Source organism: Danio aesculapii, chromosome 23 (genome assembly GCF_903798145.1).
Source record: "Danio aesculapii chromosome 23, fDanAes4.1, whole genome shotgun sequence".
Taxonomy (NCBI): Eukaryota; Metazoa; Chordata; class Actinopteri; order Cypriniformes; family Danionidae; genus Danio; species Danio aesculapii.
Window position 1 is genome coordinate 21531077 of NC_079457.1, and position 21943 is coordinate 21553019.

Consider the following 21943-nt stretch of genomic DNA (forward strand, 5'->3'; position numbering starts at 1 on the left):
CTTATTTTGGTTTGAAAGCTCTTCATGGTTTTACAACATCTTATATTATGGAGGTTTTGACTATGTATTTCGCTTCTAGATTTCTCAGGTCTTTTATTTTTGATTCCCCACAATCCAAGTCCAAGCATTTTACAGATTGTGCGTTTATGGTCCCAGCACCTCACCTCTAGAATAGGTCGCCCCGGATCTAATGACTTTTCGCTTCCTCTTAAAAATGAACGTGTTTTCTAAAAAAAAAACTTTTTCTACAGAACCATCTTTATTTGCCTAATTAATCCAGTTAAGCCTTTACATTTCACTGTAATCTGAAAAATATCTAGTAAATATTATGTACTGTCATCATGGCAAAGAAATTAGTTATTAAAACTATTATGTTTAGAGATGTGTTGAAGAAATCTTATATCCCTTAAAAAGAAATTGCGGAAAAGGGGCTAATAATGCTTACTTCAACTGTATATATTTTTATTATAGTAGTAGTATTCCATTGATGCGACACAGTGGCGCAGCAAGAAGGTCGCTGGTTCGAGCCTCGGCTCAGTTGGCGTTTCTGTGTGGAGTTTGCATGTTCTCCCTGCGTTCGCGAGGCTTTCCTCCGGGTGCTCCGGTTTCCCCCACAGTCCAAAGACATGCGGTACAGGTGAATTGGGTAGGCTAAATTGTCCATAGTGTATGAGGGTATGTGTGAATGAGTGTGTGTGGATGTTTCCCAGAGATGGGGTGCGGCTGGAAGGGCATCCGCTGTGTAAAAACGTGCTGGATAAGTTGGCGGTTCATTCCGCTGTGGCGACCCCGGATTAATAAAGGGACTAAGCCGAAAAGAAAATGAATGAATATTCCATTGATAGGCGCTTTGTAGCTTTGCAAGAAAGCATATTAAAATAAACATTACCTTACCTTACCTCAGCGCTGATACAGATCATTCAATGCTAAAAAAGCTGATCCTTTACACCTAAGCACTGTTTACTCAGATGTAAACTGACAGTGGTGTAAATCATGTGTTCCCATCAACCTGTCAGATGATTTGATAAGAAAAAGAGTGGTATTCTTCTGTCAGACAGTTCACCGATTTGATGTTGGGTTTTTCTAATCTAACCTTTTAATAAAACAAAGTACAATTATTTTTATTATTTAGATTGCAGAATAGATCATCTTAGTTTTGTGTCAGTAGTTTTTTTCCCACAAATTCATATTTATATCAAACAAAACTGTGTTAAAATAATCATTTGATATGTATTATTTGTATTAATCAAGTCATTTAATCATTTATTTGTTGCATTTTATAAAAGTTAAATTAATTCTTCCTCTATGAAAGAATTATGACTAAATGTATCAATATCAGTGTCACGTATGCAAATGTATAATTAAGCAGCATTATCACAGATCTATTACGCTATTGTGGAGAAAACGAAAGCATCAGTTGTATGTTTGTAACTAACTACATTTAAATATTTTGAGTTTAATGTATCTGATAATAAGAATAATGAAATGTAGTTTTGAAAAGATGCTTTATTGGGGAAAACATACTAATAAATCATCCTGTACAAACACATTCCAGTTGCTCTGTAAGAATGCTGACTGGAATGAGTCCACTCCCTTAAAACTCGTGTCACTCCCCGTCTGTGACGGTCACTCCCATGTACAAGCCCAAGAGAGAATGCGGTGTCTCCAGAACAAATAGGACAAACCATCACTTATGTTCTAGAGTGACAGGTGCAAATATTCTTTTTAAAAAAACTGCGACAAAATTCATCGCTCAGTTTGCACTATAATATTGCATAAATACGTTTTCTGCTCTGCAAAAACGGTAAAATCAATTATATAATATTACAACAGATCTGAAACTGATCCATCACCCTCCTGAAATATGTTCCAAATGAGTTTGAATGACATCACTGCTCTGTCTTTTACAGGACATTTACTCTGCATCCCTTTTCTCATCTTTCATATTATTTACATAGTATTTCATCTGTTTTAGGTATTAAGCTCTTGTTGAATCCTCGATGCCCCTGGCGAAGAGCCGCACCAGCTGACCATGTATTCTGTGGAAAGAAGGAAAAGATTCAAATGAAGAATATGCAAAGGTTTTGGTTTAAAACGCATAATCATTCATGATATTGATATCATTAACTAGGATTTGCTCGTATCACTAGTCAAATCATTATCCAAATGCTAAACATATCAAAAGTTTGTGGTCGGTGATGTGTTTTGCTTAATTTTTGTTTAAAGAAGTCTTTTATGAGGGATGATAACTATGATGATGTACTTTGAAGAATGGTTTCACATGTATTAAGAACACTATAGAACAATATCACTTACAAAAATCAGACAAACTTTCTTTTTCAATTGAAGGATGATAAAAACATTGGCAGTATCAAAATCCAACCTGAGCAGAAGACTACAAAACTGCAGTTTGTACTTTTGATCAAAAGAATTAGGGTCCAGTATAATTAGTTTAATTTAAAGCCAGATCAGTCTCAAAAATAATACATTTACAAAATAATGAAAAAAAAAAAGTGTTCACACATGCACAGCACAATTCACATTTACAAAATCCAATTTGGTATTCAAAACACAATTCATAAATACAACACACAATTTGTGAATTCACATGTAAAAGTCAAATAGTTTTGCCAAATGAATTGGATTTGTGCATATTATGAATTGTTTTCAACCCACCAATAGGATTTGTTAGTTTTTGAATCGTGTTTTGAATTTAAGAATTGGATTTGTGTATTTTTGAATTGTGTTTTGAATTTACGGATTGGATTTGTGTGTATTTGAATTGTTTTAAATATACGAATTGGATTTGTGTGTTTATGAATCGTGTTTTGAATTAACGAATTGGATTTGTGTGTTTTTGAATCGTGTTTTGAATTTAAGAATTGGATTTGTGTATTTATGAATCGTGTTTTGAACTCACGAATTGGATTTGTGTGTATTTGAATCGTGTTTTGAATTAACGAATTGGATTTGTGTGTATTTGAATCGTGTTTTGAATTAACGAATTGGATTTGTGTGTTTTTGAGTTGTGTTTTGTATTTCCGAATTGGATTTGTGTATTTTTGAATTTCCAAATTGGATTTTTGTGTATTTAAATCGTGTTTTGAATTTTCGAATTGGATTTGTTTGTTTATGATTCGTGTTTTAAATTAATGAACTGGATTTGTGTGTATTTGAATCGTGTTTTGAATTAACGAATTGGATTTGTGTGTTTATGATTCGTGTTTTGAATTAACTAATTGGATTTGTTTGTTTTTGAATCATGTTTTGAATTTTCAAATTAGATTTGTGTGTTTTTGAATCGTGTTTTGAATTTACAAATTGGATTTGTGTATTTTTAAATCGTGTTTTGAACTTACGAATTAGATTTTGTTCATGCGAATTGTGTTATGGATGGATGAACTATATTTTGTAAATGTTTTATGTTTTTTATGTTGGCTCCATTTTTTCCCCCCTCAATTTTCATTTTTTACATATCTAATTTTTTTCTTCATTCCATTTTCATGGATGGAAAGTACATAATCAAAAAGAATATTTAAGCAGGACTCCCAGAGCAGCATTGCAGATGAAATTGTGTTTATGTCTGCATATATTCTAATGACTCGCAGACATTATATTTAAATGATCTTATTCGGGTTTAATATTCACACTAGTCCACATCAAATTTGCTTGTGTAGGTGACGTTTGATGTTAAATAGCTTTAAGTAGTTTAAATATTTGAATTTTGCATTGTAGAAATCAGAATGTATATCATATACATATCATTTTTAGAGTTATGATTTTTGGTGTGGTCATCAGCTGACCATGAGACAGCACCTGCATGAGATCTCAGTCTGAGGCAGAATTTCTCCATCACAGTTCCACACTGATACTGTGCGAGGTTTAGTGCAGCAGGGCCCGCACACGAAGCCTGGTCTCTTCATTCTACTGGTTGAAGTTGTTTTCTCTTTCTGACCCGTGAGATGCTGCTGTGAATGACCTGCAATATTATTACTGCAGAGTTTCCCAGGATCCTCCAATACTTTCTCAGCGGAGGTCTGAATTTTCTCTTCCTCCTCCTCAAAGTCCTCTTCTTCTCCAGGTGGTGGAGAAAACCGAACTGCCTTGACACGATGAACTTCAACAAAAGGCAGGTCAAACTGAAATGATTATTTAGAGATGCATCAGGCTTGTGTTTCTTAATGATTCAATAGTTTGTTTCATTGTAAATCTTTTGGTTCTACCTGATCCTGTTTGTTTGTGTGCCTGTGCAGGTATGTGAGAAAGCTCAGAGGATTAGTGTCTCGTACAAGGATGAGGTCTGCTGTACCGTCTGCCAGGTGAGCGGATGGCGAAAGACCCTTTGGGCTCCGTGGACATGAGCTTGACACACAGGTAAGAGAGATGCACTTGAATGTGCCTTCAACAGTCACCCAGTCACCTGAGATAAAACAATGATGAAGGGTTAAAGATATAACAATCATTTCTCTAATTCTTTACTACTGAATTTTATAAGTTGACCAAGACACACTCGGGCTGGTATTAAGATGCTAAATACAGATCAAGTATACAGAAAAATGTCTTAAAAAGTCTAAAACATTCTGCTTGTTCACTTTCAAACACTACCAGAGAAAAAAAAAAGTAATGTATATGTATGTACACGCAGTCTTAGAAATAAAGGTTCTTTATTGTTAACAATGGTTCCATGAAGTTCTTTTAACATCCATGGAACCCTTTTTTTTCCCCACTGTCAAGCTGAACGTTTCTTTTTGCCTCATCGTTCACACACCTTACAGCAAGGATGTTTAATTGTGCCTAGAATTCTAGTTTGAGAATGGTTTGTAGTCATGCTGCACCTTTACAGGCTTCCATGGAAATACAATTAGAAAGTACATGACTGTTCTTAAAACCATTCACCAACTTAACAGTGGAAAAGCGTCTTTTAATTCAGCAAAAATGTGTAGAAACCATTTTTTGGTTCCTGTAGGTTAATTTTTGGAGTAGTGTAGAGTTAGTCATGTTGTCATGTTGCATTTGAACAGCCAAAAAAAGACCACCGACTCTTCACCTATACAACACATGATTACATTCAGAATCATAGTTTCCTTCCACAACTTTTTAATGTGCGATTTAAAATACACAAGAAAAAAAATGTTAATACCAGGTGGAAACAGTAAAACATCTCGATAGACTGTGATTAAATCCCAGGTAAAACACATGATGGAAGCTGGGCCAATGCTAACATGACAACGGTCAGATAAAACATTCAACACATGAAGCCTACAGAGGCACATAGCACATTGGGATCCTAGTAATGGGGTCTCTGATGAGATGACGCAGGCAGTAATCATACAGACAGGCAGTAGATGGTCTTACCCTCTAACTCCGTGCTGTACTGGCTCACATTAGAGCTGTAGAGTGAAGTGGAGCTGTCGAAGTGGGGAAACAGCCGCTCTTTGCTCTCTGAACACACTCTGCATCTGTACAAACACATGCAAACATGCTTATTTAGAATAATAATAATTTAGTTAAATTATATTAGTTATTTAGGTATATTATCTTTAATATTACAATTAAGATTTATTTATTTTCATTTACTGACATGTTTTATATTTATTACATAAGGTTACTAATTAACTTGGTCACACTTTATTTTAAGGGTTAATTCTCGCTATTAATAAACCATTAACTATGAGTTTTGCCTCAAGAAACTCCTAATTCGCTGCTTATTAATAGTTATTAAAGTAGCAGTTAGTAATGTAGAATATGGACTTTAAGTACAAATAAGCAGCCAAATCCTAATAAGCAGGTACAGTAGTAAGCCATTAGTTAATAGTGAGAATTGGTACTTTAAACTAAAGTGTTATCATAAATTTTTTATTTGTGTCAGTGTGTATGTACAATTTCATAAGAATATAAGTATAATTTGATTAAACAAAAACATTCTATGCATATGTTGTACATTTATTTTTTCTTAAATGCAGTCTTTGACAGTAATAAATATATAAAACAGTGTCAACACAGCAGCACTTAAGGAAAAAGGTGTGAGTACAGTGGAGTGCATTACATATTTCATCATTACAACATGCATGCATCGTGGTTGTCTTGTGAAAGCATGTCAGGCATCCATGTGGAAATAAAATATGTATTAAATAAACTTGTACATTTTTGGCACACAATGCAATTAAACCACATAGATTACTTTTACCATACAGTTTACTTTAAAGACTACTTTTAGATTACTTTTACATAGTGTTTCTGAACATTTTGAAGCTTTTGGGTGAACTAAGATTCAGTAGAAGGGCAGAAATTTCCATAGTAAAGATAATATATAAACGATAATGACATTATTTTAAATTAATATTTGGAGAGTATGGATTTTAAGTGTGGTATGCCTGTAGTAACTGATAGAATAACACATTGTGGTACACCAAAATTAGACTGATTTATCATGGAATATTCCTTTAGTTCAGCAGTCTTTGCTTTTTATTTTAGCACTTCAGCAGCTTCTTTTCTTCCATTAGAGATAATATTGCTTAAAAACAGCCCCACAGACATATTCCCACTTGTGTTATATTGATGAGGGAACTGCTTACAACAGTTTGTTCCCAAAAGATCAGACCACAGAGATACCAAGAACCCAGCCAAATACACTCAACAAATCCACGCTTACAGTTACAGTATCAGTGTGAACTCTGCCACCAGCATAGCAACTATATCAGTCATTTCTGTGGGATTTGTTTATGTGTATGTACCTTTAGTCATATCTTTTCCAGTTTCTCGGAATTTTGAAGTGTTGCTTTATTTTTAGCCACCTAAGTTAAACCAAGGTCATAGACAGAACAAGAAATACTGACCATACAAATGCAATTTTTGAGCTTATATATATATATATATATATATATATATATATATATATATATATATATATATATATATATATATTTAAATATATATCAAAGCCATCCACTTATATCAAAACAAAATGTTTCTGATGTAATATTGTGGTAAAAAGAGGACAGCATTTGTTTACCCTGAGAGACAGCGAGTGTTGTCCCGTGGGCTGGAGATATGGGAATCAGAAGGGAGATATTGCACTAGTCCCGGATAGCTTCTGTTACACATGTACACCATACAACCTTGAATAAATACAAACCAATATAGAAATAAATATGAGCTGACAAGGGATTTATTGGATTTGTGCTAAGGATCGACAGTTAGCATATTACATCCCTATGGTGTTCTCTATAGCCCTATTAGAGAATGCAATGTTAAACTATCTTTTTCGACCGATTTAAAGACACATGTCCACCATACCTGCATAATCATATCGGAGAGGGCCCATCCAGCGGTGCCTCTCACTCTCTTCCAGAACATCGCCATAAAAACCATAGCCCACCAGTGAAACAGAATAACGCACCAGTGTGGACTGATCATGGACAGAACACACATCCAGAGGCTGAGAGTCTCCTTGAGAGTGAAAAAATGAAAAATTAAGTTACATACGGTTAGGCATGGGCCGGTATAAGATACTGACGGTATGATAACCTTGGATAAAAATATCACGGTTTGACGGTATTGTGATTACTGCTCTAAAATATATTCTTCTTAAATGTCTGGGTAAAAAACTAAAACTTTTTTCCTTTTTGAAGACATATTTTATTTTGAGAAACATTTCACATATTTTGGAACCGTAAACATGTCAGGCTAAATGATTGACTCGAGTACTCGAGTCGTGAGTATTGAGTATTATACTTTAAAAAGCTGATGCATTTACATGTATTTTGTTCGTGTGTGTAAACGTAACATTCTGTAGTGCATTTAGTTATTAAGTTCACACTTAGATATTGCTTTTAGCAAGTTTGGCATGCTGTCCCGGGAGAGAACCCTCAGCTCAGAGGCAATTAAGCCCAGGGCTCCCGCCTGGTCAATTAGCATGCAAGAGGGTCTGAGATCAGGTAGTTCTCAAGAGCTCCCCCTGGTAAAGAAGGAAAAGGAGGAGATGGGGTGAAAGGGGGGATTCATCCTAAATGAAAATTAGTTCGAAGGCAGTAAGGTGAAATTGGCCTATTTATTGTAGGCTTGGATCAATCTGATTAGATTATTACTGATTACAAATCAGCCGAGATCAGTCATATCACGGGCTGGTCTCGAAATTAGTTTGTAAAACCTCACTTTTCTGTCATTTCAGCTATTTCAGTCATCATACAGTCGACATCTCATCAGTGACATGCAGTCGAAACAGTCTCTCGGTGATAGTGTGTAAAGATTTTGGACATCTTCATGGACACTTGTAATGCTTCCAAGCAGTTTGTTGCATTTATAAATAGCCCATGTCTTGATGTAGTTCATTATGATGTGATTTACTTTCTATATGGGATTTGTGTGTGAATATGACTAATTTTTCCAATCCCCATAGACAGGAAAAAATGAAGTAGTGACTGCAGGTTGAAGACAAGTAGTGTAGTAAAAGTACAGACACAGCCCTAAAAATGTACTGAAGGGAAAGTAAAAGCACACATTTTTAAAACTACTTTGTAAATTACAATTTCTGAGAAAAACTACTCAAATTTCTTACTTTACACCACTGCAGCAGACATTGTTGCCATGTAAATAAACCCTAAAAATTAAGACAGAATTTTTTTTTACATAAAAATAACTAATACAATGCTGCTGAAAAGGAATCTGCCACATTTAAAACAGTATTACCACTAGAGGAGATAAGAAAGACCATTGTTTTTATATAGTTTTTTTTATTTTTTTACAATAACAAAAAAATTAGCTTATGTTCGACATTTTACTAAAGGTTGCTGTCCTGGGGGTCAGATTGCAATCTTCAGGTAACTGTGCCATTCACACTCATTACAGCACTAAAGTTCTTTAGCCTTTGTTTTTATATTGTTATTACTGTCTGTTTCACTTTTCTGCAAAACTTTACAGATACTCGTTAAAGATGACGTGCAGATTACCAATGATGATGTGCAGCGCTGATGTCACAGGGTCATTTATGCCCACTGTAGTGAAACACACACAGTCTGTAGAGCCTGTGGATAAGAGCGAAAGCACGGTACGGTAAATTAACACTCACTATCTCGACCGTGTATCTGACTGAGACATTAGTGCTATAAACAGGCCACAATAGCCACCCTTTTCCGCACTCTTGTCAGTCACAGCGCTATGCAAACACTCACCTGCTGGAATAACACCAATGTGGAGGTCACATGGCTGCAGCATTACAGTAAGGTCATTTTCTGAAACTCCTGCCTCCTGTTGGGTTCGTCCAATCACACCATGAAGCAGCTCACTGAACATTCCGTCTCCGCCCACACATATCACTCTGAATAGAAAAAAAAAGATTTTATTGTGAACATGAAATGACCCTCAGATCCTAAATTTTGATTATTGTCTTTAGGCTTGCTCGAAATATAGTGATGCATATTACTCTGGTGGTATTCAGGCCCGTAGTCAGCAATGAGGTACAGACCTCGTCTTCAAGTTTAAAAATTGAAGTTCTGTGAATTCACATACTTGGCTCACAGCAGCTGTTATTCGAATGCTGAGTCATGTTGCCAGATTTAGTAATAGTGTGTTGTTAGACTTGTTTTTGATACTAATGCCAATAGCTTTATTAAATTAAATGTGGCATTAATAAAGTGTAAGGAGGAAGTTTGAGGTGGTTAGACATCCTGTATCTTATTCACAAGATAAAACATATATTTGGTCTATTTTGGGGAAGAATGCTTTTGTTTGTTTTTCGTAGCAATATTTGGCAACAATGCATCAGTCGAACTTATTAAACTGACAAACGGAAATAAAAAAAACCCCACAATGTTCGAACAGCTTATTGCTGAGCAGGAGCAAGACAACACAATCTCATGGCAATTCGTAACTTTTTGTTTTAGTGGCTAATTCGTACGAATTCGTACGATCTAATTCGTACAATTTAGTACGATTTTCCTCATCCCCCAATGACGGTTGGGTTTAGGGGCGGGGTTAGGTGCCACGCCTCCTTTTTAAAATCGGACAATTTCATACGACTGAACTCATATGATTTCGTACGAATTAGCCACTAAACTGACAAAACGTAAAATACTTACGTTTTCTCATGAGATCAGGCTGAGCAAGACCATGGCAATGATCATCATAATATTATCTTTATGAAACTCAAATGCTAATGCTATCAAACCAGTAATATTTATCAATATTTAATTAATATTTTGCCAAAATTCATAAACATTCATTAAACTTTTATATAAATCATGTAGAGCAGTTGTTGTCATTCATACACCAAATCGTATTAATGAAAACTGTTACACGTACATATTGCTGCATGTAACAACACAATACATATATTCTATTTATAACCAATAATAAAAAAAAATTTAAACAACCTCTTAATTTAAAACCCAGGCTTCAGTTATTTGGTGGTATTTATGCAACACATTTACTTAAACAACAAAAAATACAGGGCAGGGCCCATGTCACAAGAATTTTTACAATGACTCGATTGTTATTGCACATTCCAAAATTTTTTCTCAGAAGTAATGAACACTGAAGGGTAACTCACCCATCAAACCCTGTTAAGTCTTTCTTCAGGATGTAGTCTCTGGCCTGATTTGCTCGTTCAGTCACTGTAAAACACAAAACATATATCTAGTTTTATTTCAAATCATTCTATATCCTTAAAATGTGTAATATAGACCTTTTCATTATGTTTTTCTCTTTTATTTGAGCTTTAGTACTTCTGTTATATTTTTTCTTAATATTTTTATTAAGAGTATATATAGCTTTTTTATTATTATTTGGTAACTCTTTAGAATAAGGTTGTATTAAGTATTTCTACTGTACCAACATTAACAAACAATGAACCATACATATATTACAGTATTTTTTCACATTTATTTACGATAAGTTAATGCGATAAAATTGTTCATTGTTAGTTCATGTTAACATGAACACGGTGCATTAATGTTATTAAGGATGAATTTGGATTTTAGTAATGCATTAGAACTATGATTACTAAATGCTCTTCAAGTACTGTTCATTATTAGTTCATTAACAAACATTAACTAATGAAACCTTATTTTAAAGGGTAAAAAAACTTATTTTAGGGTGTTTTAAAGCCAGTTGTTTTAGTTCATCAAAATAATCTAATACCAAAAATTGCCAAATAGATTTAGCTTTAGTTAACTAATACACTAATAAAACTTTTTTGACTTTAAATATAATTTTAATATACTGCTTGCTGAATAAGTCTTAATTAATAAAAAAAATGACTCACAAAATTTGCGTATACATAGAAATCATAATACAACCTCTTTTAAATATTTAGTTCTGTACTGTAAATGTCAATAAAATCATTTTAACTTATGGGTTTATAATACAGTAACATTATCATTGTTTTATTCATATATATATATATATATAATTTATGGACGTATATTATATATTTATATACACTTAACTCAGCCTTTCAGCCCTCTTCCTAAGTCTCGATAAAGATCTAGCAGTGTTACTTGAGAGCCGTATACCTGACATTCACGGTGTATCAGAGAGCATGCATGGGGACACTTGATAACTGCTCAGTTATTGAACAGGACAGACAGAGTCTCAGTATCTTACCCACAACATGAGAGCTGATGCCAGCCAGCTCAAACAGAGGGGACACTAGAGAGTGAAAGATCTGCTTCCCCCTCTTCTTTCCTCCGAAAGGATTAATGAACACCAACAACCTGTGAGGACGCGAGGGACCTGACAAAGGAAAAGTAGATGAAGGGGGAGATGTTAATGAGTCATTAGAGAATGGGTCTAGATGAATGACTCGGGATTATTTTCAGCTTTACATACTGTGGGTTTTGAGTGCGTTTCGGAGTTGAGTGATCCATTGATCCCGGACGGCCCGGCTAGGACAGCAGAACTGGGTCCTGCCCAGACTCCATGTCAGTCCTTGTGCATTACCTCTGCTATTGCGATTCACATGGAATACTTGTGATTTGGAGAAACCAAAAACAAGGCTTAGTTTTATTAATAGAAGTTGTATTTGATCTCTAGGCAAATATCAGTTTAACATGCCCCTGAAATCAAAATGAATAGTGTTAGTATCAATATGTCTTAAATAGTTAGCTCACCCAAAAATGAAAATTCTTTTATTAATTGCTCACCCTCAGCTCTTTGCAACACAAATTAATGGTATTCTCGATGAAATTTGAGAGCTTCCTAATCCTCCATAAACTGCAATAAACTTTTTCAAAGTCCAGAATAAATTCCAAAAAACATCCTCAAAACACACCATATGTCTTCATGAGCGCATTCACGAAAGAGCTGAACTCCTTATGCTGTACATGTCCTGCTTGGTTGTGCTGCTACCATACACTTTGGATGCGGCCTGTGCATTGTGTCAAACAAAAGACGTTGCACGTGGGCATCCGGAGTATATATCAGTGCACATTGCTTGTGAATGCAATATCATCAGACATACTGTAGTAGCTTCATATGATTCCTATTGAACCACTAACCACATGGTATGTTTTGGTATGTTTCTGTGCTTTGAAGGACTCTGAGGCATTGATATGATGTCAAATCCAGTTTCTGGGGGACCACAGCTCTGCACAGTTTAGTTCCAACCCTGCTTCAACACACTTACCTGTAGGTATCAAACAAATCTGAAGGACTCAATTAGTTTGATCAGGTGTGTTTTAATTAGCGTTGGGACTAAACTGTGCAGAGCTGCGGCCCTCCAGGAACTGGATTTGACACCTGTGATGTATATGGAGTATAAGGGAGCTGTCAGATTTCATACAAAATATCCTTATTTGTGTTCCAAAGAGGAATGAAGGGGTTTGGAATGAAACGAGGGTGAGTAATTATTGACAGAATCTTTCATCTTGGGTTAACTAACCCTTTCAGGTAATCTATAAGCTACTGTGCACCAAAACAACGACACTATTTGCATCCAAACTTAAATTTTTTCAATTACTCCAGTAAGAACCTATTTTATGACTTCAGTTGTGAGTCTCATCAGATCCTCTGACTAATCAAATGCTCTCTAGTATCTGAATCATCCCACCCCTAACAAGATGCGGCTGAAGACACCTGTAATCTAAACTACTCTGCTCTTATTAAGGGCCAGTCCCACCTTGCACCTTATAAAAATAACGATAAGGACATTGTTCTAACACTTGTTCTGAATGTTAAACAACAACAGACCAAAGCTGTAATGATAGAGATGTGGAGAAACTATATAGGCTGACTTTCAGAATTATATTTTCCCAAGCTAATAAAATCAGAATATATTGAAATATAAAGGGTTTGCACAGTTTAAGCTACAGATGACATTATGGAGAAACTCACTGCTTAAGCCCTTTTTTCAAAGATTAATCAAAAGGTAATGACTATCTTGAAAATGGTTGTACTATGGGACCTACGCTAAACAGGCTAGCCCTTTGAGGTATAAAAATAAATGTACCTCAGATTATTAAGTATAGTTTTGTCATCTTTGTGTTGCTTCCTTTGAAAGTTCTGGGAAAAAATAATGTTGTATTTACTTCACGACACTGAATGATCTCTAAATTGACTGATTAGATTACATGAGCTGGATTCACTGGTCAGATGTGCTAAAAACATAGAGCACAGATCACCTGCTAGTTCCAAGGGGTTAATACAAAATGAACTAAAAATAAACAGGCTGGTATCATTTGCTGTTGTGGGCAAAAACAATTATGATTGTATTTGTAATTATCGTCCTTTGTGTGAATGACTTAGTTGTAACAGTGAGGGAACCCTGAAACCCCAAAAAAACCCAAACCCCAAAAAGCAGGGGTGTTAAAACACAATCACCATACAGACAACTGGGGCATTCAAAATTAAATCTGTTACACAAGTTTACAATAGCAATTTTCTTTTTGTAATAATTCAGACTGTTTAAATTAGCTTGTAAATGTGAAATTAGTGTGAATGAAGTCTGGTATCATGTAATGTCACAAACAGTGCCTCAGCCCAAATGAAGTGGATCGTATGTGCAAATCAACCTCAAACTTATCAGGCTGATTTGAATTAAGCACTGATAGTCATACAAAAGACTGGCGGTCATGAGATGCCAGATCCACTTTTGTTCATAAACTAAACAAAATGCTATTAGTTATTTGATACTCTTTAAAGGGGAGGAGCTACTCTATATGCCCCACCTTCTCCATGTTTCAGTTGAAATTACATCACACATCAAACAAAGCTGTGCATTCTGAGACATTTAAGGGGACCTTTTAACAAACTTACATGTAAAATCAAGATCAGTATCTTCTACTTTCTTCTGGGGTTGGATCTCAACTCGGCCTTCCTTCACCCCAATCACCTCTGACACTGGCACTGAAACTGAGAAAGGCAGACACTTATCACTCTTACATAAGTCATGTACCTGTTTCTCATATTCATTACAAGCATTCCACCAGTCCCACTCAGGCCTTTTGTTTAGTTCAAGGTGTACTGTTTTTATTGTCATGCCTGAACTGTGCCGTTCAACTTGTTTTAAGGTCTTAACAATGCAGACAGATTGCCAGTTAGGAAGGACATTTAAATGATATTCATTCGTCAGTTGAGAAGTGAGAAACACATTGATATGTTTTTTATTTATTCCATCATATTCAGCTATATATTAGGTTAAAACAGAAGCTACATTATAACACAAATGAATAAGCTTTCAAGAGAACCATGCATATTTTTGGACAGAACATTAAGTGACTTTTTAATTCTTGTCAATAACTATACTACCGGTAGTAGTACGCCTTATCAAATAATTATATTATGGTTAATCATCTATAAGTAAGAATAACTTAAGTGAAAGGTGCACTGTTAGTTTACATTTTATGGCTCTTCTTCCTCCATAAAATAATTAGTAACTGCAAATAAAAAATGTCGTGACTCATTCATTACCTATTGAAATAAACGCTGTTGACCTGGCCTCATAGAATTGTAACCCGTTGGAACTTTTTGCATGACCAGTGGTTGACTGATTTGTGGACCCTAAGCAATTGCAGGTATGCAGGCAGGGCCCTAGCACTGAAACTCAAAACATTCTCTTTTTCTATAGATATTTTTTCTTTGTAGATTAGTTTTTTTGCATGTTAAAAACATATATGTAAAGTATATTTTATATATTTTAATATTTAAAGGAATCTTTATCTTTTCAATGTAATATTGAATGCAATAAATTCACAAAAACAAAACTATGTACAGTTAATTAGCCATTTTTAGATAGATTTAATATTAATGAAAAGAAATTTAAATGAATTTATTCACAGTCAATCAAACTAATCGTTTCACAATTTTTCACATTAATTAAATAATTGCAGTTTGTGAATCGGTGGCCATTACTGCTCACTGGGAAATATTATTTTATTTGAACAGACCCTCTTTTAACAAGCTCACAGCACTCATCATCTGACAGGTGTTGACCAGTATCGCAGCGATAGCTGTGTTTCATTGCTTGTCTTATTTTTTACTTTTTCCCCCCAAATGTTCTCAAAATTGTCACTCTTGCACACTCTACTCTGATTGCTGTCAGGCCGGCAGTGTCTTTGAACTGCTCACACCTTGCCTATGTGCAATACGGAAAGAATGTTTCAGTTTTCATGGGGGCGCCTGGTTTTAAAAAGAAGTAATAACGTTAAAATCTTAACATTTATAGACTGATTTTACAAGATATGACAGATAATTTACAAAAATATGCTGCTTACCTCTCTTGTCTTATAGTCCGCCCCTGTGCATGACCGTCAAAAATAACCAATTTTGCAGTTTATTTTTAGCTCAAAAACATTTTTCTATTATTCTGGAACTTTTTTATGGTAAGCTTTATTGTGGTCTTATTTATTCTACAGTTATATCTCATTTATGACCTGTTAACTACATTTTGAGAACCAATCTGGAATTTAAGATTCTTTTTTAACTGAACAGACAAAAAAAATGTTTTTAAAGAGGCAGATTATTGGAAAACAGAAAAAAATTACCACAAACAACAGTCTGACTTGTTGACCATGTTTTTTTTTTACCTATTTTCCTTACCATCTGAATAAAAAAAATTTAAGTATTGCAACAAAAGGGTGTAACGTCGTAGTTGTTGTTATTATTGTTATTATTATTAAAGATAGTTCACGAGTTTATTACCTGCACTGCTGATCATGTGATGTCAACATGTCAGCGCCCATGAGGAGGTGACTTGCTTGTATAGAAGACTGGAGTCTTCAGAAGTACTATTACTTTCCAATATTAAGTAAGATTACCAGCATGCATATAATCCAACAATTATCTACTATTCATCATGCATTAAAATAATTTGTAGTTACTAATCTACATGTAAGAGTGAAACATTCAGAGTTAGTAAACTACCTCAGCTCCTTAATATCACGTCATGTAGCCTAATTATTTCATATAACCAACAGGCACACCCATAATGTGACCTTGACTGCACGTTTTAGCTTTTAAAACAAACGCAGAACGGCAAATATGACATCTAAATGTTGAAATTGAACAATCATTCTCAAATGAATGTCGTACTTGTTTTCTTCTCCCGGTTCCTCTTATCGATCTCAGTCCAGCTGAAGTACCATCCGCTCAGGAAAGCCCTGTAGCGCTTATTGCCGATCCACAGACTGGACTCGACTCTAACCGAATCCAAATCCGTCTCCATCGCTACGCTCCGAAAGTTTCCCTGGGCTATCTGTTAAAGCTCATCGTCCCACAAAGAGCGCTCAGTTGTAGTTTATCCATGCAAGAGTTTCGAAGTTTAGTCTCACGTTCAAAAACAAATATACCGTGCTAAAACAAATCAACAAACGTAATAAATTAGTTTATCTGATAAGTTAACTAAACTCCGTCTGCTTCGTTATCTCGTGCTTGCCTATTTGACTGTTCGTTACTGGGTTTGTCTAAAACAACTTCACTTCTCTTTGAGGCTGCGCACCTGTCCTGGAAAATTTTGCATACGCAACTCTCATTGGCTAAACCTAATATGGATATTCAGGATGTAACAGTAATTCACTTTCCTGTCAACTTTTTTTGTCCATTTAAAAATTGACCATAAAATGCAACATTTATTTATCTCTGTTTAATAAATTAGGTTTTATTTTTTCTTACTGTAAATGTGGACGGGGCTAATGAAAACCTATGCTTTTAAAGCAGTGATGCCCAAACTAGGGCCCATGGGCCAAAGTTGGCCCTTTATCCTTTGATTTGGCCTGCAAGAGGGAAAATTATTGGGAAGGGTTGGGGAATGCCTTTCTCATTTCTATTTTAATGTGACCTTTTGTTTGCTTGTTTTATTTTTGAGCGACAAAAAAGCTATCTGAAATTAAATGTTTAAATTAAATGTTGTCAATGAATCAGAATTTTTTTAAATGTACATACTGTCACAACGAATAGGGGACAAAGCAAAAGACATCAGCGTGCATATCAAGGCAAAGGCTGGTTCAGCATGACTTGTGTATTCAGAATTGAATTCCGTTGTTTTATAAGTAGAATTTTTTGTATGATTTTATTGTAATAGGTTCGTTAAAATAATATACATTTTCGAAAAATTAGAATGCATTCGTAAATACAGTTAAAGTATTTTTTTCTATTTATTTTTACATTTTATGAAATTAAATTAGGAAATTACCCATGGTAACCATAATGTAATAGAGTTTGCTATGTTTAATTTCGGCCCACACCTCGCAATCAAGCTTTGACCTTTCATAAGAAAAAGTTTGGGCACCCCTGTTATAAAGTCTTATAAATGCTTACTGTGAAGTACACTGTCGAAATACATAGGTTATCATGTTTGGATAGCCTGCTGGGAAAACATTAAATATGTTTTTTTTTTTGTACTGTAAGCTCATCTTTTCAATTTTTTTAGTTTTTATTGTCAACATTCAGTTGGTGTGACTGGGATGACCAGAAGGCATGGCAGTTAAAATGTTATTAAGTGTCTTTTTCAGTTTGCCTACAGGATCATCACCTCGGATTAGTCTGAAAATACATTTTGAATCTCTGTTGTCAAAAACAAACAAAAGCGTCAATCTTGTTTGACTGCATTGAGAACACCTTACTCAATATGATGTAGCCTGTTTGTTTCTGTGTTGTTATTCCTTAAAGTTGACTTTCCTGAAAAGCTGTTTAACCCGATTGACTGTAAAACCACTATAGTCCATGAAAATTGCATCTTCAACACAAACTAATCAAAAGTTATTTTAATTGTCTACAAATAATAACATTGGGAAAGTTGTATTTATTGCATGCATGATTTGTATTCAATAAGTCAATTATGACAAACGGACCTAATGTACATTAATTGAGATATTAGACACAGAATGTAAAACTTCCCTCAAAAGTAAATGTTTACAGTCTTCGCTAATATACACTTATTGGCCACTTTACACCTTGCTAGTAGTTGGACCCTTTTCACATTCAGAACTGCTTAAATTTTTCATGGTAGATTCAACAAAGTGCTGGAAACATTCCTTACACACTTTGGGAATGATAGCATCACACAGTTGCTGCAGATTTGCATCCTTGCAGCTATTTAAGTTAAGTAAACCGATGTTCAAGGGACCAGGTTAAGTGTATTTGAACTTTATTATATGGAGGGTTTTTCTGTTGGAAGTAGCCACCACAAGAGGGATAAACAGTGTTTATAATGGGATTAATATGGACAGTAATAATACTGTTTGAACAATGCTCAGTTCATAAGGGTGGCCTAAAGTGTGTGAAGAAATATCTCTCACCATTACAGTGCAGTTTTTTAGATCTTACTTTTTAAGTTTTATCTTTATTTCTAATCCAAATATCAAAAAATCTTAAATCAAGCTGTATTTCCTGGACAAGTAAAATTACTGCATTATTTTTAGAAAATAAAAGATAAAAAAAATAAGTAAAAGTATACGATTATTTTTCTTGTTTAAAGAAAAAAACTTGCTTAGTTTAGACATTTTTTTCTGAAAATACAATCATTTTAATACGTTTTACAAAATGCTACCAGATTTAAGATTTTTTAAATAATTTTTAGGAGTTTTCACCTTTATTTTGACAGGACAGTAGAGAGAATTGACAGGAAAGTGTGGGGAGCAGAGAGAGGGGAAGGATCGGCTCAGGACCCCGAGGTAGGAATCGAACCTGGGTCACCGCAAACACCAGAGTGCATGTGTTGGTGCACTTTCCACTACGCCATAGGCACTGACTGATTTAAGATTTAAAAAAAATAAATAAATAAATAAAAACTAATATGGACTAGAAACAAGACAAAGCCTCTAAGTAAGAGTTTAATTTTTAGCAGTTCACTACCAGCAGCCTGTACTGCTGTTACAAGTTATGATGGATTTTTCCTTTTTATGTTTCATGCTTGTACAACTAATTCTGACTGTACCATCCAAATGTTGCTGCCGAAATTGAGACTCCTAAGATCAGCAAACCTTTTTACATGATCTTGCCCCAATTTGGTAAAGGTATGACAATTGTGGCTTCAGTTTTCTGTGTTGGAAGCTGTCAGGAGGGGCAGCTGTGTGTTCTGCTACTGCAGCATGTTGGAAGTGTCGTGTTATGTGTTCAAAGATGCTGTTCCGCTGACCTTGATTGTATAGATTGATTATGTGAGTCACTGTTCCCTTATCAGATAAAACCAGTCTAGCATTAACAAGCCGCTTTCGCTGACACAGAACTTCCATTCACTGCATATTTTCCCTGTTTAGTATCATTCTCTGTAAACTTGATGAATGAAAATCCCAGAAGATCAACAGTTTCTGAAATACTCAGACCAGCCCATCTTGCACCAGCAAACAAGCACATTCAAAGTCACTCAAATCACCTTTCTCCCTCATTCTGATGCTTGGTTTGAATTTCAGTTGTTAGTTCAACCAAAAATGATAATTTACTCACTACTTACTCATTGGTAGTAAATATTCAACAGACTTTCGAAGTAGGAAAAACAAATACAGTGGAAGTCAGTGCTTACAGATTTTCAGCATTCTTCAAAATATCTTCTTTTGTGTTTATCACAAGAAAGAAACTCATAAAGGTTTGAAAAAGGGGTGAAAGGGTGAGTAAATAATGACAAAATAATTTTTTTTTTAAAGTGAACTATACCTAAGGTCATCATCTTGTCCATATGTACATGCAGAAATGCAGTTGCTGTCTTGTGATTGGCTGGTCAGATATAACAGTTAAACTGGTGTATTGAGTAAAGTTACCAGGTTCAAGTACATTTTCCAGTCCAAACCAATGATAACTCAAAGCTCGCTGAAAATGAATTGAAAAGTAGTCCCCCCCACCCACTCCCTCAAATGGAAAGGTTCATAATATCTTCTTTGGTATTTATCTATAGCATACGTGTGTATGTAGATAGGCTATAGGAAGTGGTAAAGTAGGCAACTAGCTGACTTTCTGCACACCACATTTCCAAGTACCTTTCTCATATGTGGCGTGAGTGACGTTCTGTTCATGTCTTATTTACAGATTTTACAGACGCTAGGACGCATTTCTCAATACTTAGATCACTTTTGCAAATCTCTTCACACAGTGAGCAGAAGCAGAGCAGAGCAGAACAGAAGCCTATGTGGGCTAAACTGAGGATCAATTATCATTGTTTTGGCACAAAATGCATTCAATGACTACATCTCTCAAATTTCATGAATTCTTTTCTCACTCAGACACAACAACTGCCAAAAATCTTTGTATATACGTACAGGATATTTTGCACATGCTTACATACTGTTTTCAAAAATGTTAAACTGATGTTCAAAACAATAACATAATGCAAAACTGAACAAGACAACAAAATTCAACAGCAATATTTTATTGTAACATATTTCACATCTAAAAATGCAGTTTAACCACTCAGACTAGCATTACTATTGTATATGTATCAGTGGATGGTGTGTATACAAATTTTTGTATTTTGGAATTACTTAGTGCAAAAAAATACAAATAAATAAACGACATAAAATATTGACGAATTCTGCATTTCTGATTAATTCTGATTAATTAATTGCTTTACACAAGAAAACACTGTGTAATGCTTCATGTTGTTGGTGTTTTGTTTTTGGTCGTTGTTTTGTGGGTGACAAAGTGTGTTTGTCGGCTGTCAACCTTTGTGTTCTGGAAGAATTAATTTATTTGAGACCTGAAAAAGTGTTTTGGTAGTTGTTCTGCATTTTGGATGTGAAATGAACTGCTTTGCCAAGCTGAAAGTCGGTTAGGAGAATAGTGTGAAGAGTTTTACAAAAGTGACCTAAGTATTGATAAATGTGTCCTAGCGTCTGGAAAAAAAACTGTAATATGTGAAGTACCGTCAGACGTTTTTTTTTTTGGTGTTTGAGTTGCCATGTATGTATTCCAGAACCATTGTATAAATACAATATGAAGCGATTTTCATTTCATATTTTGCGAGAACTAAACATTTGTGCGGCCGAGAAAATTTATAAAAGTAGGACAGAAACGTAACTAAAAACTTAATATTTCCCCCGCAACAGCATTGTCAAAAAACCCAGTTTTGCGGGAAAACTGCGACCCTGGCAACACTGCGAACATGTACCATGATTATGAACAGTTACATATAACCTCCAGCAGATGGAGACAATGTATTAGATATGCATATGCAAGGCTTGTTATACAGTTGAATACACCTGATACTGGGTTTACTGCATTTAACAAGGTAAAAAAGCAAAAAGATTATTCAAGATTGTATGTTTTACTTGGTTCCAGTTATAATATCATATGTGAGATCGTTCATCTTCCAGGCATCTCTTTCAAGCTGTCATTTCATCAGCCTGGCAATAAATGTTTCAGATTTAATCCGAAAGGAATGTAGCATGAATGATTTGCTCACAATCAGCCACACTGTCGAATGTGACAATCTGACACCATCTATTTTGAGCTGAAAGAAACACGCATACATCTGCATTCAGAACATTTCCACGGATATAGCAAAGCATCTTGGCGGCTTTCT

At 34.9% G+C, this 21943-nt stretch overlaps 1 protein-coding gene across 1 annotated transcript; it reads right to left on the bottom strand.

The window, feature by feature from the left end:
- Positions 1-1488: 1488 nt before the first annotated feature.
- zgc:158263 (ceramide kinase family protein) lies at positions 1489-16903 on the bottom strand. Its single transcript, XM_056449552.1, has 13 exons — positions 16525-16903; positions 14251-14346; positions 11827-11964; positions 11602-11730; positions 10547-10610; positions 9171-9316; positions 8949-9023; positions 7297-7449; positions 7013-7118; positions 5356-5459; positions 4224-4420; positions 3817-4139; positions 1489-2039 (listed from the first exon to the last, which is right to left on the bottom strand). Exons 1-13 carry the CDS (start codon positions 16655-16657, stop codon positions 1979-1981), a joined length of 1725 nt encoding a protein of 574 aa, XP_056305527.1. The 5' UTR covers positions 16658-16903; the 3' UTR covers positions 1489-1978.
- Between the last annotated feature and the right edge of the window lie 5040 nt (positions 16904-21943).

What these genes read in the sequence shown, in the direction of transcription:
- zgc:158263 (XM_056449552.1), bottom strand. Translation starts at nt 16,657, where the DNA reads ATGGAGACGGATTTGGATTCGGTTAGAGTCGAGTCCAGTCTGTGGATC. An exon ending in AAACGCACTCAAAACCCACA is followed by an intron (nt 11,731 to 11,826) that starts GTATGTAAAGCT and finishes TTCCTTTGTCAG; the next exon opens with GTCCCTCGCGTCCTCACAGG. An exon ending in CATTGGTGTTATTCCAGCAG is followed by an intron (nt 9,024 to 9,170) that starts GTGAGTGTTTGC and finishes TCTTATCCACAG; the next exon opens with GCTCTACAGACTGTGTGTGT.